This window comes from Alexandromys fortis, unplaced genomic scaffold (genome assembly GCF_014885135.2).
Source record: "Alexandromys fortis isolate MF-2015 unplaced genomic scaffold, M_Fortis_MF-2015_v1.1 scaffold_71, whole genome shotgun sequence".
Taxonomy (NCBI): domain Eukaryota; kingdom Metazoa; phylum Chordata; class Mammalia; order Rodentia; family Cricetidae; genus Alexandromys; species Alexandromys fortis.
In genome coordinates, this window is record NW_026067954.1 from 1,791,807 (window position 1) to 1,818,582 (window position 26,776).

Genomic DNA, 26,776 nt, shown 5'->3' on the forward strand with positions numbered 1-26,776 from the left:
TTTCATTTGTATTTTAGTAAATAAAGCTTGCCTTAAGATGAGAGAGTAAAACAACCCCACTGGTCAGCCTTACAGACCAGGTAGTGGTGATACACACCTTTAATCCCAGTAGCCACACTAGTTGTCACAGAAACTGGGTGGTGCATGCCTTTAACCCCAGGGGTGCACGCCTTTAATCCCAGCCCTAGAGAGGATTATAAAATGGGAGGAGACAGCTCTCAGTCAGTCTCATTCTGAGATTCCTGGAGGCAGGATTGCCTTTGAAATGAGGTTGAGGTAAAAGCCAGGGGCTGGCCGCTATTCTTTTCTGATCTTCAGATTGAACCCCAATTTCTGTCTTTGAGTTTTTATTAATCATGCTTCAGTCTGCCAGGGAATTTCTGTCACATAAGCACAGAGGGTGCTCGCTAAGTTCAGGCTGCCAGATCTTCTTCCTCATCAGAAGCTTGTGGAGAGAGAGAGAGAGAGTTCAACCTTTTAAATAATTCAACAGGTGCTTCTTATAGACTCAAGTCTGAGAGAAGCCTTCAGACTAGATGCAGGGTGGGGGGAGTGGCTGAGAGATGCTCTGATTCCTGGTCTAAATGCCTACAGGGATATCAGTATGTGAGCTGGGGGGACGGGACAAGGATTAAGGTAAACAATGGATCAGAAGGGACAGAAAAACTCAAATAAAAATAGTCTCAGACGGATCCAGCACATCAGTTTCCTCTCAGCAAGTCTTAACAGGTTCTTTCCCCATTAGCTGACAGGCACCATGTGCTCACTCAAGGACTTGAGGCAATGGCCCATAGAGGGACTGACTCTTCCTACTAAAATGTTTGATGGTGGTAGAATGGTCTGAAATTAAAATTCATCACAGCTAATTTTTCATTTTAAAGGGAAGACGGGTATCAGAAATTAAAGCTGGTAAGTGAGGACGCCAACCCCAACCTGGCAATCTGCAAACAGCCTTAATAGTAATTATGGTCTGGGGCGGGGGAGAGAGGCACAGTGACTACACAGCTCCTCTAATAATGGCAACAATTATTCGGGGCTAGCTAGTTCTACAAGGACAAAAGATATGAACACGCTGAGCTTGTATTAATATCAGTTAGGCTTTTAATACAAATTAGGATTTTGTGAGGTGAGAAACCTGACGGGGATAAGACCATAGTAACACACAGAAATCTAATTAGATGTTACAGAATGATACTTTCTTATACAATAATCAATTATATATTTGTATGTAAAAACAAGCCTTACTTAGGTCTTCTAAAAATGTGCCCATACTGGGAGCAGGCAAGACCAACTGTTGGTGTATATACAATTGGCATCAGACTTTCAATATCATCTTGCAGTATTCTATAAAACAGTTTCTCATTTCTTTCTTGTATGCCCATTATATAGATGTATCTGAAATTAAGCACACCAAATGTTTGAGTTAGCTTGCATCACACTGAAAAACTTTTGATTTTTCAAATGTCTAAAACAGGGCCCTTCACATACATACATACATACATACATACATGCATACATACATGCATACATACATTTCTCTCTCTCTCTCTCTCTCTCTCTCTCTCTCACACACACACACACATACACACACACACACACACACCTTATAGCCAAACACAGATGTACTTAAGTGGGAGATGATAACAAGAGAAACAATAGCTAATCCTTTGAACAAAGGCCTGGAAATGCTAAGGGATCAACAGGACACCCGCATGTAAAGAAGAAGCTGAAGGAAGTGGTAGGCATCCAAATGCTCACCAAACACTGATGGCCCCAAGCACTGCTCTCAAGTCCAGGGACAAAGAAGCCACCAATGCTGAAGAGTTTATAATCCAGTGAGTTTTAAGCATTATGAGGTACAAGAAGAGAAACAACACCAAGAAAACAAGGTTCAAACTACAGGCCATTCTTAACTTCTGCTTTCTTTCTCTGAGACAATCTAGTAGATCACCGAGGCCCAACGTGAACACCTACAAGCATCCTTCAAATATGTCCACTTCTCCTCCCCACATCCAGTCTAAATCACTAACCAGTCTTCATACAATTTTCCTTTCTTGCTCCAACCCATTCTTTTAAAACACATTATCTGGGACCATTTCTAATTGTCCTTAAATGGATCCTAAATGCCAATAAAGTAAGGCGCAAACCCCCATGTACTTTCTGGCCTCATTTCCTCTGTCCTGACTTACTTCATCTGCTCAGACAGGATGCACCTGATGGCCCATTTCACTATCTGCTAGGGACAGTTCCTTACTCAGGCCTCCCACTGTAGCTGAGGCCATTCCCCTCCGAGTGTACACATATACTCGGCTTTTCTGTGTTCTGCCCCCACTATATGCTGTGGGAAGTTCTGTATATGTGTTGCTTTTATTGGTTAATGAATAAAGAAGCTGCTTTGACTATGATAGGACAGACTAGAGCTATGCGGGAAAACTAAACCAAATGCTGGGAGAAAATTAGACGGAGTCAGTGAGACGCCATGAAGCCACCAGAGGAGGAAGATGCAAGTTGTTGGCTGGAACCTTGCCGGTAGGCCACAAACCTTGTGGTAAAATATAAAATAATCTAAATGGGTTAATTTAAGATATAAGAGCTAGCTAGAAATACACTTACACTATTGCCCAACTAGTATTGCAATTAATACAGATTTCTGTGTGATTACTTTGAGAGTCTGGGAAATGAACAAATGGCCTCCTCCAACAGCTATACCCTATCATTTCTTCTGTATTCAACTTCACATTGCTTTTGCACTGTTAAGGGAGTGATCATCTGTAAAAGGGAGGGTATATGTGGAGATTACATGCAAATACTCTCAAGCTGGGCTGTTACAGTGAGCCACAGCTTCCAGGCAGACATACAATCAAAGCTCAGTAATTTGCTCTGAAATGGACTGCTATGGTATTTGGTAGGTTGGATGTACTAAACACACCTTCACCTTATAATAGTTTCACTGTAAAAAATGGTTTATTAGAGCTCCATCTTAGGCTGAGACTTCTCTATTTCTATATTTTATTTGGTGAATATGTAAGAAAACTATGAACAGACTGTATTTTCTATATAGCTACAGGGATAGAAATGACATCAATTGGTAGAAATTAAAGAGATGATTTCTCCTCACTAGGGAAATAATCAAAAGCAATCGGGCCATAAAATGGCAAGAGACGACAAGCGTGTTAAGAAACAGGTGACCCCTCATGTGCACAGGGAGCTCCTCGGCCCCATCACTCCATCTTCATTTTGCTTTGGTCACTTCTGTTTGTCTCACACTGATCTCAGTCTCACCTAGGTCTCTCAAAACACAGGGGTGACAAATGCCCTGAATTCCACACTGATCACAACTCTATCCTCTTCCCTAACTAACACCATTTGCCAAGTCATGGGTACACACATCTCTACCACTGCAATACCCAACCAAAGTGTGTATGTCCCTCACCAATCCGACAGTCAACTGCAGACAAACAGGCTGGACTTAACTTCAACGTGAGAAGCCTAGACCAATGCCCCCAATCCTGAACCGATGCTACACCTCTCCTTCTCTGCAGAAACTAACACTGTCCGTGTAGAACAGCACTACCAACGAGACCATCCCACAAGGCTCATACACAGGCTCTCATACATTTGCTGTGCTTAGACAGGGTCTTACCATGTAGCCCAGGCTAGTCTTCAAGTTATGAACCTGCTCCTCTTCTGTGTCACCACAATGCCAGGGTTGCTCTTTTTGCCCATCTAACTTTGAGGGGCTTCACTTCATAACTGAGTACCTCTTCCTAGCTGAACAGGCGTTCTCTGTCTAACCTTAGCCCTTCTATATTTTACCCAGGACACTCAAATCCTGTTTCATAAACAAAACCCAAGTCATCAGGCATGAGTCCAGAGCCATCACTAGCACACCTACCCTTACCAACATCTGTATTATTATGGCCCTCTGGATCAAGTCTTCCACCTCTGCACTGGACCCTAGGCCTTCCTCTGGAACCCTGCTGTAGCGGTTTCTCCTGAGTCTGCTCTGTTAACTATGAACACACTCAACTTGTTCCCCAAGCAAGAATTCTTAAACCAGAGTTCCACTTTATGGCTCAAAGGCTTTCTTCCCCTCTTCAGAACTTCTTCAGAGCAGATTACACTTTCTTCCCACCCACTCACTTCCCACCCACTCACTTCCCAATACAACTATCTTTCTTTCCCATCGCATCACCTAAACTGCTTCCACAGGTCAGCTGTGTTTCTATTTACCCCAACGGACATCCAGTCCTGAACTCAGACTACTCCCTGTGAGAACTTCCTTCCTCATTCTGTTGCAACTCATTAGTTGCAACCTGCTTTAAATTTCAGCCCAGAGAGGAAGTTTTATCTGATTCCCTAAGCTGAGCTAGATGCTCTCAGAATAGACCCCCCATGTACAATTTTTCTACCACAACACACACCGAAGCAGACAGAGCACAGTCACAGTACAGCACAGCTATTGGCTGCTAAACTCCTAGAAGGCAGGCTGTATGTTCCTGGGTTGGTCCCTGGGCTATCATGGGAGCAGGCTAGCTATCAGCACATGCAACATACTTATAAAAGCCAGTTAGCTCCCTCAATATTTGATATTCCATGCAACTGCAAGGGCCTACAGTTTCTACCAGCATGAAAGGGCTCCCCTGGATTCTTGCACTTCCAAATCTAGCAGCAGAATGTCACACACAAAGTGAGAGAGCAGCGAAAGCATGGGATAGAATGTGAGCAAATTAGACGGCACCTCCGTGACCAATGCTCTGATCACATGTGGAATGTGACTGCAAGTCATCCTCACTGCCAAACTCTACAACAGTGAGCACTGGCAAGTGTGCCCTAGAGCGAAGAAGGCACAATCATCGAGAGTGTTCTCATGCCATAAATAATCACACCGTAATTCTAAAAATGACTGCCAACATAAAAACTAAACACCCAACCAACTCTTACTTTTCTAAAGGGCTAGTCATTTTTTTCAAGTTTCTATGGAATCGTAAGGCTTGAATATCTTGTGTCTCTATTTTGGGAGGCAAAAGTCCTTGAAGACCAAGCATTTGTCGTTCTTGTAACGTAAACGCCATCCCCTAAAGAAAAAAAAAAAAACAATAGAAATAAAGAATTAAAATTAGTACTAACTGCAGTAGCAACAGCATCGTCCTTTAAAATATAAATTAAGTGAAAATTCTAAAAAGTAAAATACACATTCCAGGAACTTCGAAATGTTTCAAGATTGATGAATCACATATTGCTGACTATGTGGGAAGGGCTACTTACTCTTAGAGGGGCTGCTGCTGGGCACGGAAGACAGCCTAAAGCACACCTATTCTTTTGATGCAGGGTTTCCGTGTGGCCCTGGCTGTCCTGAAACTTGCTCTATAGACCTGGCAGGCCTCTGGCTTCCCTAGTGCTAGGATTAAAGGTGTGTGCTGCCACACCTTGCTGCACTCACAAACCTTAATGCGCACATCTTCTAATCACGCACTATGACCTGAACATAGCTATTCCAGAGAAATATCTCTAAAGAGAGAACACAGAGGTGTGTAACAGGGATCGGATCTAACAGTGCTCCTAGATCTCTTGGCTGTTACAAACTGAAGTTCATCATCTGTACTATGAGGAATTTATGGTCCATCCATACAGTGTACAACAGAGTGGCCTATCAAAGCACACTGTTAACCTATTTATGCTTAGAAAATGCACATAAAACTTCCTATTATAGATGGAGGAAGGTCATTGGTTAATTAAATAAAGAAACTGCTTGCCCTGATAGGTTAGAACATAGGTGGGTGGAATAAACAGAACAGAATGCTGGGAGGAAGAGGAAGTGAGCTCAGAGGGGGCAGACGCAATAGCTTTGCTCTCTGAGGCAGAGACGCCATGAAGCAAGTTGCCAGGTCAGACAAGCTGAATCTTTCCTGGTAAGTCCGGTGCTACACAGTTTATTAGAAATGGGTTGATCGGGATATCAGAATTAGCCTGTAAGGGCTAAAGTTAATGGGCCAAGCAGTGTTTAAAAGAATACAGTGTCCGTGTAATTATTTCGAGGCATAAGCTAGCAGGCGGCCGGGGTGCTGGGGACGCAGCCCTGCCTCTCATAGTACAACAATTATATATAGATGCATGTAACGTATAAATGAAATCAACAAAATAAAGCTAAAAATTAATCTATGTCAACATATTTAATTTCCAGTTTTTAGCTGTGGGATAAATTATACTAAAATGATCCCAGCACAAATGCTTAAGTATGGATTTCTGAATTTTTTTTCCCTCCATAAAAGAGGTAAGAGGTAAAAGCACTGGCCAAATATTCAGAATCAACTTTTTTCTTAGTTCTGCAAAGTTCTGAAGGTTTACAATGATCAGGGAACATTAGTCCTAGAAAAGCAGCTGAGTTTAGCTTCAGAGAGCTGCTTGAAACATTGTATAACACCCACAGTAAACAACAGGCTGAACAAAAAGCTGCTAGGAAAAGGCTTAGGGAATAAGGCGTCCATAGGAGTGAGACATAGAAAAGCTCTGAGGTACTTGGAAAATACAACATCCAGAAAAGCCTTAAAAGCGCCAGAAGATAACTGGCAGGTTCTGAGAGCACTTATAACTCCAGATCTAGAAGGTTCTGACACCTCTGCAGGCACAGACACACACACACATACACAATTTATAGGAAAAAAAGTAAATCTAACATGTTTACAAAATGGCTACTATGAGACATTAGAAAAGATACAAAGTAGATGAATAGTATTGGCCAAAGAAACAGGAAATAGACTCAGAAAGATAAACTCAGGGAATCACGGTCTTAAGACGTGAAAAGCAGCAGAAAGAGACAAAGCTGGCATGGCATAAGAGCCGGGGCTGAACTGCTGCAGAGTTTCGGAGGCTGAGTGGTGTGGAAAGGCCACTGGCTCTGCTTTGTTTTGCTCTGTAATGTTTCTAGGGTTTGAACGGGGTCTCCAAACACGCCATGGTGGTCTCTTTCATCACACTATGTCTCCAGCCCTGGATTAGGAATGAGGTACAGGTTAAGGAGCACATAAGATCTGGAGGCAGATGAAAACCAAGACGGGGTCTTCTTCTTTGAGCATCTTTTAACCGCAGCTGACACGCTGAGATGCGGGGAAACTCAGGGCACCTGCTATTCAGGCCTCAAACCCCTGTAAATATTACCATGCTAATCAGCTCATAGTTTTTTCTTATAATCGAAAAAAAAATCAGATTTTTTTCTTTAGGGGATGGTGTTTACATTACAAAATTTTTATGGCAAGTTTCTTTTAAAAAACAGATCACATCTTTAACCTCAACACAGCATTCCCCAAAAGACATACTTCATAAACTCTATGGAGTTCTCCAAGTACTGTCTTATCAGAATTGCATTTTAAAAATATTTCATTCTCTTAGGGTTTCTATGGCTGCAAAAAAACATAATAACCAAAAAGCAAGCTGGGGAGGAAAGGGTTCATCTGGCTCACACTTCCAGATTGGAGTCCATCATTGGAGGAAGTCAGGACTGAAACTCAAGCAGGGCAGGAACCTGGAGGCAGGAGCTGATGCAGAGGCCATGGAGGAGTGCTGCTTGTCCCCCAAGGCTTGCTCAGCCTGCTATCTTATAGAACCCAGGTCCACCAGCCCAGGGGTGGCACCACCCACTATGAGCTGGGCCCTCCCCCACTGATCATTAATTGAGAAAACACCCAGCTGGATCTCATAGAGACATTTCCTTAACTGAGTCTCCTTCCTCTCTGATGACTCTAGCTTGGGTCAAGTTGACACACACCAGATATATTCACCCAGAGTTACATTTCATGAATACCTTTTTATGGTGCTGAGGTCTGAATCTAGGAACGTGGTAAACATGCACTCTACCATGGAACTATTCCCCAAGTGCTACTGACACGTCTTAACCACATGCCAGGCACTATGCAAAGCATGTCAAAGCCTGTTTCAGCAAGCAGGGGCCACTGTTCTGCCATTTTTTTCAGATGACAGCAGGTGAGTTGCCAAGGGGTCTTACTCAGATGCCAGTGTCATATAGTAAATAAAGGTGAGAAAAAGTCAAAACTTGAATGTTTTCTCGGGAGCACCCAGAAGGCAGAGGCAGGTAAATCTCTGAGTTCGAGGCCAGTCTGTTCTACAGAGTGAGTTCTAGGACAGCCAGGGCTACACAGAGAAATCCTGTCTCAAAGCACAACATCAACCAACCATACAAAGAAACAAAACCCAGCTGAATGAGAAGGTCTGGTACAGAAAAAGCAACTCTCCCCAAAAGACCTTCGTTCTACAGCAATAGAGCTAGCAGACAAAACTTTCAGGCCTTATAGGTCTAACAGCACACCTCCACCAGGAAGATAAATCACATTGGCATTAATGTCACTGACCTTGTTTGTTCGTGGGTTCAACATGAGTGGCTTGCCTTTCTCCTTCAGGTGCAAATGACGACATGTCAAAGTACAAGGAGTGACAACGGCTCTTACCCGGGAAAACATCTTTTCTCTCACCTGGGAAAAACAAAGTGCTCATAAGAAACACACTGCACCAAAAGCATCGCCTCGTTTATTTCAAAGGCATACATGGACGCTCACTGCACATTGGAAAATGCTTTAGTATTAAAGGCTAAACTGAGGAGGCTGACAGGGAGAGAGATACACTACTGATGTTACATTTCCTGACCTTGGCAACTGAGCTACACCAGACTGGAACTAGAATCACCCAGGAGACACACTTCGAGTGTCAGTGAGCACATTTCCAGAACAGTTTAGTGGGAAATGCCTACCCTGAATGTGGGTGACACCATGCATGGGCTGGGGTCCTGGGCTGAATGAAAAGGGGAAAAAAGAGCCACCATGTCCCTCTACCCCTTTGGTCCCAGCCATGAACTCTTACTGCTACCATGAACTCTGCCATTTGGGGGGGGGGGGTCAGGTTTTGATCACAGCAACCAAAAAGCAAATATGTACCATCCAGAGGTAAGATATTTCACTTTGAATGCATATACAAAGTTGCCCTGGAAAGAGGATGCTATATGTGTAAAATGCAGCTTTTGAAATTATTTTAAAAAGAAATCTATGCAGTGGTTTTAAGTGTGCCAGCAAATGCTGCAACAACATTTAATTTATTAAAGACCTCACAGAAGACTGCAATGACATTCCATATAAAGCTGGACTATATAGCTACCTGGAACGCTGAAATGTGCAGCTTCTGGTTGTCTACCTGCAGATGTTATGGATAGTCTTTTGGCTTCTCCACTTCTCTTTTCAACTTCCTGGTAAGCGGGAAGAACCTCTGCTAAGTAGAATTTCAAAGCCAAAGGATGCTAACTAAGCAATAAAGCAAAGAGTACAGCTTGACTGTTCAGTTGGGAGCAAAGCCCCAGCCTCTGGCCTGGGAGTTGCTTTGCTCTGGACTCCAAATCCTAGCATGCCAGGCCTGACCCCTGGGGGGGGGGGGGAAGGACCACTCCCACAGGGAGTGAACTCCCAAAGGAGAAACAAGTGGCTGGTTGGGCTCCCTGCTGTTCTGTCTCCCAGCCACGCACTCAGCCACCCGAGAGCGTCATTCTTAATGAAACGATGGGAATTTTGATTTGGTTTGATTTGACCTAATTGGATTTTTTGTGCCGGCGGAGCTGTCTTATTCTTATCATTGACCAACTAAAAACTTCCTAAGAGCAACCATAAAATATGACTTTTAAGTAAGCTCTTGTTCCAGCTTCCACAGAAGTTACAGAGATAGTATGGACTTCTCAGATTTACTTCCTCTCAGTTTTTAGTTTCTCCTCAGCTTCCCCCAGCAGACAACACTGAAACAATGGGAATTCTCTAGAAAAGAAAACGGTGCACCACGCTTTAAATTTTACCATCAAACAAGACACTAGTTTCAAAGTGTCTCAAGACTATACTGTTTTATGGGCAAGCAATACTGTTTTATGACAGTGTAGGTTAGCAATCAAAGAAACGGGTGTGTTTTTCTAAAAGCAACAGGCTATGGCCTATTTGTACATGGTCCTTGACCTAAAGAGTGGTTTTCAAATTTTTTATAAGGTTACAAAAACACATATGTGAAATAAACACACAGAAGACAAAGAAAACACATGTGGCTCGGAGTGCCTAAACTATTTATTCATTAGTTCTTTACCTGAAAAAATGCTGCTGGCCTCTGCAGCAGAGGCCACGAATCCCTGCCTCTGAAGGGCATAAAATCTCCTGCCCATGCTGCACTTGCACACACACCCTATGGGCCTGAAGTTAGCACTATTTCTGAATTATTTTCTGCAAATATTTCAATCCAGAGATCAGCAAATTCAAATAAGGCTAGTTTTTTTTTTCTTTCTTTTTGTTTTCAAGACAGGGTTTCTTTATGTAGCTTTGAGCCTGTCCTGGAACTTGTTCTGTAGACCAGGCTGGCCTCGAATTCACAGAGATCCACCTGTCTCCGTCTTCCCAGTGCTGGCATTAAAAGTGTGTGCCACCATGACCCCAAAAGGCTAGTTTTCCAAGTACTGCTGACCACATAGTCATAGACACTGAAATACTGCAGTCTACAAGTAAATCTACTGAAGTTGTTTTCTGCCACCCACCAGACATCAGAACAAAGGTGGGATACACTGTTTCAAAGGCATTTGCTAAAGCTTGGAGCCACACCAACACACCCACATCTGGAGGGTGAGGCTGATGCTAGGCTGATGCTAGATGTAAGGCAGAGCTGAAGATTTGCAACACTGTCGCAGATGTCCCACTCAGCTTAGATAGCCATTGACACAAGTAACTTTAAAATAAAGCAGGAAGGGGAACGCAGTGACAGGAACAGGCACCAAACGTTTTTCTACTCTTGAGGAGGGTAAAAATCACTGTACAAAAAGGGCCAAGACAGAGATGAATCTAACCAAAAATTTTAGAGCAGGAATTTAAGCAGTAAGTGTGTGCCTTAAGAAAAGCTGACAAAGAAAGTAGGAAATGGTGAGAAGGAAAAGATGACTAAGGGAAAACTAACAAAGTCCTCACCAGCAACCTGTTCAAATCTATGATCCAATTCTAGCCAGCAATTAAAATGCAGCTGTGATTTCTTTTAAGAGAAAAGATGGCAAAAATATTTAACAGAAGCAATGCTCTGTGTTTAGTGAAGACTGTACACATAAAACACAATAAACAAACTTGCCCTCATAAATAAACACATACATGAAGATCTGGAGAGCCGAAAGAACAGAAGTGAATTTGGCTTTCAATTTTTACTTCATGCAGTTTTTGCCGTTCCTAGAATTTTTACTTATATACAACCTGAATATCCATAAAGATACCCAAATTTACTTTGGTGATCACAAAACCAGGAGATCTAAAAATCACACAGCCTAATTTCTTCAGATTTACATTTAACTTCCATTTACATGTTGGAAACTTAAGACACAATGTTAAGGGACTAGTGAGGGTTCTGTTTCCCCTGCCATGCGGCTCCCCATTCCTCTAGAAACAAGAAATAGAACTTATATCCGGACCTAGTTAGTGATCTACTGCCTACAGAACAAGGAAGGAACAAAACTATTTATGTGTAAAGAGAAAGCTTTTTACTCTCTTTCCACATTTCAGTCACCAATTCTGCAAGCTCAGCGCCTCCCTCCTTCTATGAGTTACAGCAAACGCCTGACCAGAACACCGGACTCGCTCCACACAACACGGTACAGCAGACACCAAGGATGCCCTGATTGCCCTCACCTGTGACACTACACGGACGGTTAAGATGGTTAAGGACCCACTCACCGGCCTGGCCTTGCTCTGGTTGCCGACTCTAAGTAACAGCTTGTCACCTATACTCTCAACAAGCAGCTTCTCATGGGCGTGACAGTTTGCTAGAATGGGTCACAGTACTCAGAGAAAGATTTACTGTTCAATTGCAAAAGATATAGAAAGGCCACAGATGAACTGCAGATAGAGAGATATGCTGGGCAAAGTGCAGGGAACGGGGTACACTGCCTCCCCTGCTCTTCCACGTGATTGGCAACCCAGAAGCACATGAACTCCTCTAATTCGGGAGGCTTTATAGAGCTTAATGTCCAGTCCCACCCTTCCCAGAGGTCATGGGGTGAGGCCGAGCCTCCAGTCCTCGGGTCCCTACAGTGCCAGCCCCATCCTACAGCTCTCCCGAAGCTTTACCCAGTTACCTCCTTAGCAAAGCGTGATCAAAAAGCCTTATCAAGAACAAATGACATTCCTATCACGCAAGAAACTGCAACTTGTAGCTCTCAGCAAAGAACAGGACGAAGACCAAATACATTTCATACTCATAGAAAATGTAACTATGAGCTTGATTTTTTTTTCTTACTTTTGGTCTTTAAAAAAAAGACTCTGTCATCCTATACATGTATATAATATGTATAGAATACATTCCCGTAACACACACACACACACCCCTTCCTCCTCCCATCCTGTGGCAGTCTCTTGACCTGTTGGGTCCCCCTCCCACTATCAAGTCTTCTGGATAGGAGTTTGTTTTGTTTGGTAATCCTTTTCCCCATGGGGGTGGGAGGCAGGGATGCACGCTATAGCCCCAAATCAAGTAAATCTTCCTGCCTCAGCACCTGAGTCATGGGACTACAGGAATGAACCCCCACACCTAGCTCCCTGAGATGCCTGTGTAAAGCAGAAGATTACAGCTACTTAGACTAACTCCATAGCCCTAACGTCAACTATGCTCTCATTAGTGGATTTCCAGACTTAAGCAGATTTTCCTCGAATCACACCTACAGTTCCACCTACCTTAAACTTGTTAATTTGTTAAAAGCCATGAAAGCTCAGTGACAGGAACTGGCATGCGGGATTTCACCCAGCTTAGCCGCTGCTCCCTGGGCTCCTGCTCTGCTCTTCCTCTCATGTTTCAAAGTACAGCCCTTGAAACTTTCCTTCGGGTTTTTCCTTCCGTTTTTAATGTAGTTATTTCTTTTCTCTCTAAATCCCATATTTCCAACTAAAACTACTAATGAAACAACTCTATCCTAAATTCTCATAGCTCTTTAACGATCCCTTTCTTTCTCTTTTTGAGACAAACCTCGTATCTCAGGCCTCGAGCTTCCCATCTTCCTGCCTCTACTGTGCAGGCATGCACCACTGCAGGCACGCAACACTTCCTGGCTAGTTCTCCTGCAGAGCTAGACAGCAAATCCAGGGCATCGTGCTCACTAGGCAAGCACTCTCCCAACTAAACCACATCCCCAGCCCTACTTACCTATGTCTGATTGGCATTGTTTTCCACTTTGTCTATATTTCTATCTGAACCTGTTGATATAATTTAAAATTCTGGTTTCATTATATATTTCCAAGACCTTCCAAATCACTCTAATGTCTTTGGTACCCATGTATAAATTTTGGTTTCTTTTATGGAGTCATTTTTATCTGAGGAAACAGTAGAGATCTCTGATAGTGGCCTGACATGTTTTATGTGCTCTAGAAGCCAACTTCTGGAGCCCACTCAAGAGTTTGCTTCAGTGAGACCCAGGGTTTATGGCCTAAAACCAACTCTTAAATTAGTGCATATTCTAAATGGATGCCTATCTCCAAACCCAGATTCAAGTGAGAGAGGTCTACGATCATACTTACCATGTGGGGTGACTAGCTTAACCTACCTCCATCCCAGGCAGGGCACAGACTTCCAGTCCCGCCTACGGGAAGGTCATTGTTCTTCTACTTCTCACTTAGTACTAAAATTCTGACTCCTAAGGGTAAATGGGGCCTAGGAAATCAATTTCCAGCTCCTGCAGAGCAATAAATACTTCACTTGTCCTTAACTCCCTACCTACCCAGGGCCGCCTACCCACTTCAACTCCAGGCCACTGCCGGGAGGGTCTTTCTTCATTCCTGCATATGAAGATTTCCCTTTCAAATTTGCCTCTGTGTTTGTTTCTACTTCATTAACCTCACTGTGCAGGAAGGGGAGGGTCTCTCAGGTGGGTGTTTCTATCTGCACACACGTCTGTGTACCATGCCGAAGGAAGCCAAACGAGGGTGTCAGATCCTGTGGAACCAGAGTTACAGATGGCTGTGAGCCGCCATGTGGCTACTGGCAACTACACCCCAATCTGTGCAAGAACAAGTGCTCTTAACTGCTGTCCCATCTCCCCAGCCCCTACCATGCAGTACTCTTTACATTCTACCATCCCTCAAGTCCACAGCTTTCCTCTGCGGTGCCCTCCTCCAGAGTTTCACAGGTCCTGGGACATGCTCCAGGAAACTTCAAAGTTTCATGGATCCTGGTTCTCCCTGTCCCCTTTCAAGAGTAAGCAACAAGAGAAAGGAGTTCTTGAACTCTGAGGCTGTGGAACTCTCTGGGTGTTGTTTACAAACAGGGCTTCGTGTACTTCCAACAGGAACTTCAACTGTAAAGTCACGTCATGCCCTGGGGACAGAAATGAGGTGGTCACCATCTGGAAAGGTTATCCACTGGAGACCAGCACCATGGAGACCAGCGCCACCGACTCTACTCAGAGGAGTGGAGAGGTCATGACTTGGAGTAATGAGTCCACTTGGCAGTTACAGACCTGAACTTGAATCTGTAAGGAAGAGATCCCAAATGGTCTTTGAATTGGCATAGGGGTTACTCAGGTTTTCACTGGTCTGTGGCCACCTAAGGAGAGACTTGGGCAGTGTAATAATATAATTCTTAATAGTAAATGTATATTTATTTTTATGTTATTAATTATGACCTTCCCTTTTTGGCAGTTAAATCCTATCTTTTAGGATAGGACGGGGACAGTGGGCTTTGGAGGGTACTTCTGATGTGGTCTTAAAGATACCATTTTGCTATGCTCAAAAGGCTGGTCTTGAAGTCACTAATTAGAACAGGCTGCCCTCAAGATTACATACAGCAGCCCTCCTGCCTTCCAAACAGCAGCATTTGCAGTAAGTTTTTAAAAGGTTCTTAACTTAGAAGTTGGCAGTTTCCTCTCTGGTCCCAAATACTCTCTACATATATACTTAAAAAACAAATGAAACAAAAACTGTTCATGAAGTTTAATCTGGGAACCAACCACTCCACCAGAACACTCGTTTTTCTCAGGAAAGCGAGGACTGGGGAGACGGGTCAATGAGTACAGTGCTTGCTTCACAACCATGAGGACCCAAGTTTCAATCCCTAACACCCACACATAAAAAGCCAGTTACGTGGGTGTAACCGCAGAGCTGAGGGTCGGGGGATTGAGATGGGCAAATGCTGCCAGCCAGTCTAGACAAAGGTCATCTCTAAGCTTAGTGAGAGATCCCATCTCTGAAGAAGACAGAGCAGCTGAGGACATCTGTGACTTCTGCATTAAGTGCACACAAGCACAGCACACACAAGTGACAGACTTACAGAATGATAGCGTATATGATGGCACATGTGCACACACAGTAATCTCCTCACAGGCTTCACTGCCTGACTTGAAGGTTTTTCCAAGACAAAAGACAGACCTAAGGACAAGCTATACAGCCAAACTGCCCAGACTTAAACCCTTGTTTCCTCACTTGCTGGCTCGACTAATTCATAGTTAAGTCACACCCTCGCTGAGTTTCAGTTCTCGTTGCTCACAACAAGAACTACTCAGAGGGCTTCCTTCGCTCCCTCAAGCTTTAAATTAAGACAGCTTAAATTTAAATTAGACTTCAAATGCTTACTGCAGGCTGTACAAACGCTCCTGATCCAGCACTTCTGCTGCTAGCTACCATGGCTAGAAGCTGATGGTCAGAACCTGCATTCTAAGCACCAGGGAGTTTCTGCATCAACACTTTTTAATGATTAAATTTAGAGGCTATGAGGATGATCGAAATTAACATTTAAAATACTTCCTTCTCTAGGTCGAGAAGGAGGCTATGAACAACAGCACAGAGATCCAGACAACAGAAAATACTCTACAATATCTACAGAATATGTTCTTCGCTTTGAAATTTGTAAACACTGCTCAATTTCAGCTGTATAAGCAAAATGATCACCTTCAAATAAACTAGTTAACGTTCCATAAAAAGAATTAAATTCTATTAAACCAAATATAACTTTGAACCCACATTTTGTTCCCTAAGATTAACAAATCTTAGTGGAGTTTTGTGTGTATGTATCAAAATATAACTAGTTTGCTTCAAGTTCAATGAGTTATAATTTCAGTTTAACACAATATAAAATTTAGTATAGGTAAGAATTTTGAAAATGGAATTAAATGTAAATTAGGCATAATAGCATCAAGGAAGCTTTTAACTTAAAGACTACCATCTCCTAAATGAGCGGGTTATGGAGGCTCAAGTGTGCATTTGGAGTCAAGGCAAGAGAATTCCGAATTCCACGGCTGCTGGGGCTATGTTGACCCTTTCTAAAAACCAACCAACCAAATAAAAGCACAACAACCCTGAAATGGTGAGCCCTTCAGGACTCTGAAATGCACTTTCATAAGTACACTGAACTCCTTAGAAGGATGTGACTCAGATGCTTCTTCATTAGCAACTTTTGAGGAGAATGAATGAAGATCTAATTAAAGCAAGACCAGCAAGCCTGACGACGATAGAGCAGAATGGCAGAATTCCTGGCCAGCTAACTTCCAAGCTTTCATAGCCGCACCAAAGAGCCAGTTTCAGCTTATAATCAACGCTCCAAGCTGACTCCTTAAAATCCAGTATTCAGAAAGTTAAACTGTTGTATTTTTGGAACCCGTGTAGTAGATGTATAACCAGCTAACTGCTGCGGTTATACACAAGATACATTGATTTTTTAAAAAAAAATTATTCAAGGGATGCGACCAACAGTTTCTTCTCTAACTTCCAGAGTATTTGGAAACTACAAATAAAACTCTGCATTACTTCGCAATCGCTTAACAACATAAACAACACTTAAGGAGTATGCCCCGTTAAGTGAAGAAGAGCTATGACCATAGCTTGAGTTTGAATCCATTCCCTCGCTTACTTAAAGACTCAGGTCTTGAAATAGTTACTTAACCTTTCAAGATATTTACTGGAAGAGCACAAACCTGAAAGGATTATTCTGGGGTAACGTGCTCAGAGAACAGCGCCCAGCCCATTTCTAACAACAGTGCTGCTACTGTTACCAACAATGCCGACACCAACAGAAATAAAACGTTATTAACCGCTTTGCTTAAAGTGACTGCCACAAGCATTTAAGAGGATAATTCCAGGGATCCCACGTTACTAGGGGCGCACTTCTGTTGAGGTCAGTTATTTTGATCATGCTTATCACCACAAGCAACACACATTTTCTAGAATGATCATTAGTACCCTCCAAAATAAGGTCGAACCTAAAGCCACAAACGCAACACCACACTCTGGGTTGGTTGTGAAGAGCGTCAGAGTCCTCGGCCAACCCCGGTGCACAGGTGCCATTACAGATGAATGGACGGAACCACGCCGATCTTAGAACTTTCTAGCTTGCAACAACTCTTTCTTTTAAAATGAGGAACACACGCACAGCCTAACTCCTGTGCCTCCCCGAGCTCTGTTGAGAAAGAAATCTTGCCAAAGGGGTTTCGAACCACAAAGTATGTCTTTCCCCCAGCGCAGGAGGAAAAGAGACCGGGATGCTCGAGATCCAGAAGCCACCGAGCTGGATTCCTGGGAGGAAAGCGGGGTGTCCTGGCACCAGCGAGCCGGACCCCAACAGAGTGCGGCGCCCCTCCCTCCGCCCGGCTACCCACCCGCCAGGCGGGCCGCACGCGCGGCTCCCGGGGCGGAAAGGCCCGCGCCCATCCCGCCCCACACCAGGCCGCCCGCTCCGCGCCTTACCGGACCCTGGCCCGCGCCAGGTGGTGCTGCAGGCAGAGAGGCCGCGGTGCTACAGCCCGTGATGCTCGACCCTGGCGCCGCCTCTCCCGGCCTCCCGTAGGCTCCCGGCAGCCGGCGCCAGCTCCGGCTCGCTCTGCCGGGGGGGACCGCCCCACACGCGCAGAGGTAGCGGAGAAAGAGGCGCGGGCCAGTACCGGGCGGACGGACAGGCATGCGGGCCAATGGGAGACCGGGATCTGGCGCGAGGCGTGGACTCCGGCCTAGTCCCGCCCCCCCGGCTCGGTTCCTCCGGGCGGCACCTTCCTGCGCCGGGTTCCTGGGTGTTAACTGTTGTGAGGTGGCGCGCACCAGTTCCTGTGCGGCCCCGACGACGGGAGGAGGGATGTGCTTCGGGAGAGCAGGGTGGTACCCGGTTCCATGAGGACGCGGAGGGTGGCTTATGCCGGCCACCGGCCAGGCACTCCGGATGGGCAGGGAGTCCGCGGCCACCGCAGGGCGTTCACGCGAGAAGACGCTGTGCGCAGGCGCGGCGCGTGGTCTGCGGGTACCACATCTAGTCCACCAGACACGAGGAAATTATGATGTGGGTTCTCGTGGAGGAGGGAAGAGATGAGCAACGCAGGAGAATGGCGAGTAGGGAGCACAAGAAACGCGAGCTCTGGCCGGCGCTTTGTTGGTGTTGTATTTTTCTGAGCTGTATTTATTGGCGTATATAGGTCTTATGCAAAATTCTGTGCCATCCTGCATGGCTGCTAGCCCAGTTACTGACCTACCGGGAATTTACTAATCATTAGTGCTACCACCGTCACCCACCATGAATTCAGTGTTCTTGGGAAAGCGCTGAAACTCTTAGTATCCTGGAAAGCAGCAAGGAACACACACACCTTCCTGAATCTGTTCCCGCCCACAGCTAGGAATTTTGGACGATATTTTTGTTTCAGAAGCTATAATCGCTAGAAATTATTCACTATAATGGAATCTTTATACGCTTAAGGGATAAAAATAGTAATGTTTAGAAGACAAAAGGGTAAATAAAGAGAAGATAAGAATTTTAAAGATGATGTAAATGTATAAGAAAAGTTTAAGAGAAGCCAGCGAGAGAAAAGTATGTTCCCCTCAAAGGCAGGCAGTTCCACGGCCTTGAACACTGAAGGGTGGGGCACTTGAGGGAAACTACAGTTAGCGGACAAATAATAGGTATGGCTGTTGCAGTCACCACCGCAGTAAAGAGGAACTATAAATAAGTGTGGCCTGGCATAACCTTGCCTGCCAGAAGCTCAAGGTGTGGCAAGCTGGATGAAAGACGCTGCAAAAGAGCAGGTGTCATGGATTCTTCAGCAGTGAAGCTCTGTTGTCCTTGAAAGCCTGCCCTTTGTTTGGATTATTCCAGGTGTAAGGGTTGCCAAGCGCTATTGTGGGATTTAGTTTGCTTGAGGTCAATAGAGTTCTCATTAAATGCAATATCTGCTAATGTCAAGAAGACAGGCACCCATTTGCCTGATTACTGATTTGTAGATTCTCCCAGTGAAAAGTAAACACGTCGTTATTAGAAAAAACGAGCTCGTGTTTGTGCTGCTCCTCCTCTTCCTATTGCTGTTCTTTCCCTGCTTCCCCCTACCCTACGCACACACAGTCACCAGTGAATACTTCAGGCCTGGTTTAAAAATGTGTGTCAGCTACCTATGGTTCCATGCATGACATCTGTCTCTGTGTCATAAGATGATGGGCAAGGATGAAGGCTGATCCGTGAGTACCGAGAGTGTGAGGAGCTGTGCTTTTACTCCTCTCGCACACACGTGCATATGGGAAAAGCAAACACGGCAACTCGCTGTGCTCCTTTAACAAATCTCTAGCTCCAAAAATACTTGCATTACAATTTTTACAGTAGCAAAAGTATAGTTATGAAGTAGCAATGAAAATAATTTTAGGGTTGGGCATCACCCTAAAATGTATTAGAGGGTCTTAGCATTAGAAAGGTTGAGAACCGCTGTTCTAAAGGGAGGCAAAATATCCTGTCCTGCAGGGGAGCTCATTAAAAACCAGGAAATAAACAACTCAAAAGGCTCAGGAAATCCCTGAAGCAGAATAGATACACTAGGTCTCTTCCTCCCCAAGTATATATAAGCAGTAAAGACTACTGAGAGAAACTCTCAGATAAGCCATCTGACTAGAAAACTCTCCAATAAACTCGACTGCTTAGAAGAGCCTCAAACCAACTGAACTACCTGGAAAAAAAAATACTCTCCAACCTGTTGGGCTCCCTGCAGGCTTTGTGGTATACCTCAGGTCTCCAACTTTCATGACGTCATTGTTGCTGGTTGGCAGGAGGAATTGGGTAAATCCTGCACGGAAATGCAAATGCAAGCACAAAATTCTCACTTAGGCTCCCTACCTGACTCATAGGTGATGTTCAGTAAATAGTAATTACTAACTATTATTTCATTGGGCAGTTAATTTTTGCTACACATTGCTTTTTAAGCCTCATTTGCATATTAAAATTAGTTCACTGACTTAGTAAACACTATGAGGTTGGCATAACTATCATTGTAGTTTGCTTATGGGAAAACTGGAGACTTGAAAAGTACCATGAATAGGAGAAAAGGGGGCACAAACTACACTGTAAAACATTGGTTTTAGTATTTTTATAATTTGGTAATTTATAATAAACATGTAATTCCATGTGTTAAACTCAAGAGAGCATTTGGTGTATTGTTACCCCTTCCCTACCTGGGAAGGCCCTGCTCATCCTCAACAAGTACAGCAGAGAGTTCTATACTTTGTTAGAGAAATTAAATTTTCTGGGCCCCATCCTGTACCTACTGAAGAAGAAACACAAAGTCTCGGGACAGAATCCCGAGCTCCAGGCATCCCAGATAAGCCATTTACCACAGAGCTCCTGCCCTGACAGGTAAGTGGAGTACAAGCTCAAGTTCACTTTGTATCCATCAGGCACCATTTTCTGCTCGGAAGAGCTAAGTGGGAAAGAGTCATTATTAAACACAGTCCTTTTCTCAAGGTGTTCCTGACATAAGACAAAGAGAAAGCATTTACTCATGCAGGCATCACGTGACGGTGTGTTGCTGAATGCATCTTCTCATATGCATATTACAAAGAGCAATGTGGTGAGAAATGTTTGCAGGAGACTTATAAGATGGCAGTGTCACTCTGGGGAAAGTGGAGATGGACGAAATGATACTGTCAAGGTTGGTTGATATTTTTATGAGGGGTTACTATACTTGAATTTCTCCTTTTGTGGGTAATGGAATATTTTATTTTGGACAGTGTTTTTATAAGGTGTGAAGAGAAAGTTCCAAGTGTGTCGTTGTTCAAACAGGCTGACCTGAGCAAGCTCTGTGGGGTCACGGCACCAGGGTAAGCCTTGATCACTAGAAACATTCCTTAAACGATGTCCCGTCTGCTATGACTCCACAAAATGTTATAGACAATCCTCAAGTCCAGATGTTTCAAAAAACGTTGGTAGTTTCGAAGTTTGTGACAATCAGAATGTGTCACAAGGTTCTCTTTAGTCCTTGTTTTCCCAGCGTAATCTAAGTAGTCACACATTTCTCTTCAGAAACGTGAGTGTTTGGTTGGTGAGATGCCTCTGGAGGTAAAGCACTTGCTGCCCCAGCTGACGATCTGTGCTCAGTTGCTGGGACCCACATGGTGGAACGAGAGCATGGATTCCCCCAAATTGTCCTCTGACATACACATGAACACTGTGGCATGCTCCCATGCACGCACACACACACACACACACACACACACACACACACAATAAATACATGTAATAAAAAATTTTTAAAATATGATGCATTTCTGAGTCACAGGCCCAGATCCCACTGTGAATAATACATAACAGGCACGACACACACACATTATAATATTTTTTCTGAATCCAACAATTCCCAAATCCTCAATCCCAAGGCCTTGTCTATTAGTATGATTTAAAAAGAAAAAAAAAAAACTATCTTTCTCCCAGTGCTAGTAAGCAAGGAAAGGCAATGGGCAGTTCTTTCTATTTACTAAGATGAAGCAGATAACTTATTATATTAAAACTGCTTATTTTAATTGGTTCTTTGCTTAGTGTTTATGCGCATGTGCACAGATAGAAGTCAGTTCTCTCCAGGACTGCACTATCTTGCCAGCCCCAGGCTGTCTGTTATAAGGCTTTAAAGGTTAAGTTTACTGTGAATGAAAATCAATTATTTTGACATCTTACATGTTTTTCTGAGGGCAGAAATACCTGCTCATTGAGTTATAAAATTTAGCCTCAATACTATGATGCTAGAGGTCAGTGGTGTGGTGTTAGTCTTAATGGGGTTCACTGAAAGGACATAGAAAAGAAGCTCGTGGCAGCTGAAAACATTCCATAGCTCAGGATGGGCAATGGCTACACAGGTATGGACTTCATGAAATGTGTCTCCTGAACACACCCCTGTGCATGACTTTTCTATCTATACCCTGATATTTACACAAGATGACTCACATTAATGAACTTTTTCTTGTAGAGTAAGATAAGCTCCCTTTAGATACTCTGGTGTAGATGTCCTTCCTGTCTTCCTTACCTCTTTCCTCATTGCTGTCCTCTGTTGGTTCCTCCAATAGAATGGAGAGAGCACTCTTGGCCTGTTCATCGCTAATGGGAGTGCAATTCACCTGGCCTTGTCAGGGTTCTCAAATGACCTCGCAGGCAAGCACAGTTAACACTGGGTCCAGAAGGAAGGCACAGGTTCCTCTTGTAAGAATCATGGATTACAAGACGCTAGGGTAAGGAGAAAAGGTGGCAAGACCCAAATCAACAGGAAGCCTGAGGGAGGAAACCAGTGTGAGATGGGCCATTGAACCAACAGAAAAGGCTGTAGATCCTGTTCAGTTTGTGTGAGCTCTGAATTGTTGTTGGTTAGCCAGCTACCCCAGGCTTTGTTCCTTTTGCTCTGTATGCCTGTGAAATGGAAGGAGTTTTAAAAGGACAGGCAGCTGATTACATATCTGGTCACATGATTCCCTGTAAAACTTTTCTTTTTCCTATAGGCCCATAGTATCTGGCAGACTTTTCCATGAAGCAAGAAAATTTTAGACAGTTCCACCTATATTGGCAGTTTGTCACTTTTTTCTATGTCCTGTAGAATGTCTATCAGACTCTTTCATGAAGCAGGAACCCGAAAGGATCATCTCACCTTCTTTAGGCAAGTTCAGCAGTCATCTCTCCATGGGTCTGCATGTCCAGCTCACACAGCATAACATCAAACAGTCCAAGCAAGAGCAGTCTCTTGCTCAAATAGCCAACAAACTCCATAAGGAGCCTCTTTAATGCCCATCGTTCTCTTGAAGTAGATGCCTCGTGATGTCAGGAGCAGATGTGTCTCATTGTCATGAAAATTCTAAGTTCTTAAGACATTTAAAATACCATATTCTGAAGGTCTCTGAAAGATCTGAAGAATACCTAACTAACTGAAATATATATCTATATATCTAGAAAACCTAACTAACACCACTACAAGCTAGGCTATTATAGATGATGATTTATTAACCTATATTTCTTAATTACACATTACATTTTTAAATGAGCAGCACAAACACAATACCTTAATCAAGAGCAAAAATAAACATAAAACAAAATTGACCTTAATTTTGTATCAATAGAGCAAGATCCATACCAATGTAAATTTCTATAGCATATTCCCCTTTAAATGTAAAGAAACATTTATAAACAATATTTGGGAATTTGAGCATAGTTCTCTCTAAACTATTTCCTGCTGTTTATTGGACGAAGTAATTTTTGGGGTGTTCATGGAGTTTCAGGTGGTCTTGGTTCATCGAACCACAATAGTCTGGAAGAAAACCATAGGTTCTCATCTTCTGTGGAAACAAAACAACCTCTTTTCCAAAGCAACAAGTCCTTAAACCCAAATTCTGAAGTCATGATACCTTTAAAATATATATGGTGGTTTATCTTATTAGCCCATACAATGAAATGTCTCTCTGCACTTAGCTTCTTCACAGTCAAAAAATTTAAAGAAAGCACAATAATATACACAATCCAGACTCCCTGCGTATTTTCCATCTTTATGTGACTTATTTTTCTTACTCTATTACTTTTCCTATAAGTTTAATATTTATTGTATTATCCTTACTCCTTTAATCTATGACTGTCTATACTCTTATATTACATTTACTGTCTCTTTACTCTCTTTCTTCTCTCTCCCAAGCCTTCATACATTTTTTTAAACACACTGTGTCTCATTTAGAGGTTTTTTTTTTTATGTCTGAATCTGCCCTATTGTGTATCTATAATCCTTTTCTGTCCTGGAGAGCTTTAAAAATGGTAAGCAGCTTGGTCGCAGTAGCCCTGGGTGCTGGTTCTGCCTCTCTCCACTTTTCAAACTGGTGGAGGTACCATTACCATCAGCTCTGGGACCACAAGGTAGGAGCCACGCTTACCACTTTAACTTTGCGAAGGAGCGTGCAGCACATAAACTCTTTTTATTTGAGTAATAGCTAAATTTGCCGTGCATCACACTGCATGGCCTGAAAATATCTCTGTGTATGGCGGCAGGAATCTGCCATGTTCTCCCGCTTGTGCATGCCTAGTAGACCTGATTCTGCTGCCTCCTCATGAAGGGATCACTGAGCCATGGGCATGGTCTCAGCTACTTTCCTCCTGACCCAGAGTGGGCACACAAGCAACAGAGCCCACAAATGCCATTCAAGAGCTTGGCCTGAAAGAGCCAGAGCCAGAGCCATTTGTGCTGCTGTTTTGAAACCACATGGGTATTTTCATTTTCTTTCTTTCTTTCTTTCTTTCTTTCTTTCTTTCTTTCTTTCTTTCTTTCTTTCTTTCTGCTACTGCTGAATTAGGAAGACCCCTCTTAAAGGAGCCATCAGCAAACAGAGCAAGAAGCTGCATTAAAGACTGTTTTTTTTGTTTGTTTGTTTGTTTTTGTTTTTTAGAATTTCTTTTCAAGCTTTCTCAGGTTTTATGTGGATTTAGCAGGCACACATTGGAGTGCCAATTTGTTGAAGGAGGCCAGCTGCCCAGACTCAAAATAACCACACTGAAGCTGTATTAATTAAATCACTGCGTGGCCTATTAGCTCTATCTTCTTATTGGCTAACTCTTACACCTTAATTTAATCCATTTCTATTAATCTGTGTATTGCCACATGGCTATGGTTTACCAGCAAGGTTCTGGCTCATCTGTCCCTGGTGGTTACATGGAATCTCATGATTCCACCTTCTTTCTCCCAGCATTCAGTTTAGTTTTCCCTGCCTATCTCTATTCTGCCATGTGCAGGCCCAAGACAGTTTCTTTATTCATTAACCAATAAAAGCAACACATAGACAGAAGGACTTCCCACACCAGACACCAGGAAATTTGAAAGCAAATAAATTGAACTAGAAAAATATCATCCTGAGAGAGGTGACCCAGATTGAGAAAGATAAACATGGTACGTACTCATTCATAAGTGGATATTAACTGTAAGATAAAGGATAACTACGCCACAAATTACAGACCCAGAGAGACTAGGTAACAAGGAGGGTTCATGGGGGAATGCCCAGGTCTCCCTGGGAAGGGGAAATAGAGGAGAGATTTTGTGGGTGGCGATGGGAGCATAAGTGATCAGGTTGTGGAGGGCAAGAGGGAGAACACTGCAGAAGAGGGGAGAGAGGCTTGTAGCAGCCAAAGGGGCCAAGGACACCACAAGAAAACTCACCGAATCAACAAACCTGGGCTCATAGGGGCTCACAGAGACTGAACTAACAACCAGAGAGCTTGCATGGGACCGACCTAGGCCCTCTGCATATATGTAACAGTTAAATAGCTTGGTCCTCCTGTGGGACTCCTAACAGCAGGTTGGCTTTTGGGACCCTGCTCCTTATACTGGGTCACCTTGCCAGTATATGGGGAGGTGCTTAGTCTTACTGCAACTTGATACACCATGTTTTGTTGATACTCATGGGAGACCTGCCCTTTCCTAAACAGAAACAAAGGAGTGGATTAGGGGTGGGAACAGAAGGGGTGGAGCTGGGGAAGGGACTGGGAGGAGAAGAGGGAGGGGAATCTGCAGTTGGATGTAAAATACAAATATGTATACATACATTTATCTAAAAAGAAAGGAGGGAAGGAAGGATGGAAGGAAGGAAGGAAGGAAGGAAGGAAGGAAGGAAGGAAGGAAGGAAGGAAGGAAGGGGAGAGAGAGAAAGAAAGAAAGAAAGTGCTGTATTAATAGGACATGGAGAAGCATGCCTGTGATTCCAGCATTTGGGAGACAGAGGCAGGATGGTGAGTTTGAAGCCATTGAAGCCAGCCTGGACTAAGTTACAAAACCTGCCTTTCAAAACTCAAGGAGAATACCAGAGAAGGCCTTCATATCAGTCACCATGGAAACTGAGCAGCTTCACTCCATCCAAACACCCAGAAAGTGTTTCCTTAAGGGAAATTCATATTGGGTTTTCCAAGGATTCCAGAAGGTGATTTTCTTTGTAGTGGGATTTGCATGAAAAGGGCAGTAGGTTTTAGGTCCCCTATGCTCTGGAGCACCAGCAGATACAGTCAGTGTGTGGACCACATCTTGAGATTTGTCTCAGAATGGGAGGTGATTGTGATGAGTGTTGCCCGCAACACCGGGAGTAAGTCTGCCACAGATTAGGAACAGTAAAAATAACGGAAACTCTTTAAGGACAGAAAGGAAGGACAGTCTCCAAAACTACAGAGAAACCCTGTCTGGGGAAACCTAAACAAGCAAGCAAACAAACAAACAAATAAATAATAGAAAGTGAACGGTTCTTCTGAAGACCTTCATGTTCAAGGCTTCACAGAAATAAATCTTCAGCCTTGTCTGCAAGTGATGTGCAAACACACTTTGCTGTATGTAGAAAGGACTTTTGTCGTTCTTGTTTTCTGAGGCAGGGTTTCTCTGTACAACCCTGGCTGTCCTGAAACTCACTCTGTAGACCTCCCTAGCTGACCTCAAACTCCCAGATCCATCTGCATCCCAAGTGCTGGGACTGTGGCTTGTGCATATTAGCATTTGAAAAGGATAGAG

At 43.6% G+C, this 26,776-nt stretch overlaps 1 protein-coding gene across 4 annotated transcripts in view; it reads right to left on the reverse strand.

The window, feature by feature from the left end:
• Window positions 1-19,116, reverse strand: part of Me2 (malic enzyme 2) — a 41,742-nt gene extending 22,626 nt beyond the window's left edge. The window contains exons 1-4 of one of the 4 annotated variants that reach the window (XM_050151711.1): window positions 17,727-18,963; window positions 8,367-8,486; window positions 4,945-5,078; window positions 1,246-1,395 (exon numbers count right to left, since the gene is read on the reverse strand). In XM_050151711.1, the coding sequence (XP_050007668.1) occupies window positions 1,246-1,395; window positions 4,945-5,078; window positions 8,367-8,486; window positions 17,727-17,939 (617 nt within the window). In that variant the 5' untranslated portion in view covers window positions 17,940-18,963. Of the gene's footprint in view, window positions 1-1,245; window positions 1,396-3,643; window positions 3,659-4,944; window positions 5,079-8,366; window positions 8,487-17,726 lie in introns of those variants that run through there. The other 3 variants (XM_050151710.1, XM_050151712.1, XM_050151713.1) reach the window with 3 other exon arrangements.
• Between the last annotated feature and the right edge of the window lie 7,660 nt (window positions 19,117-26,776).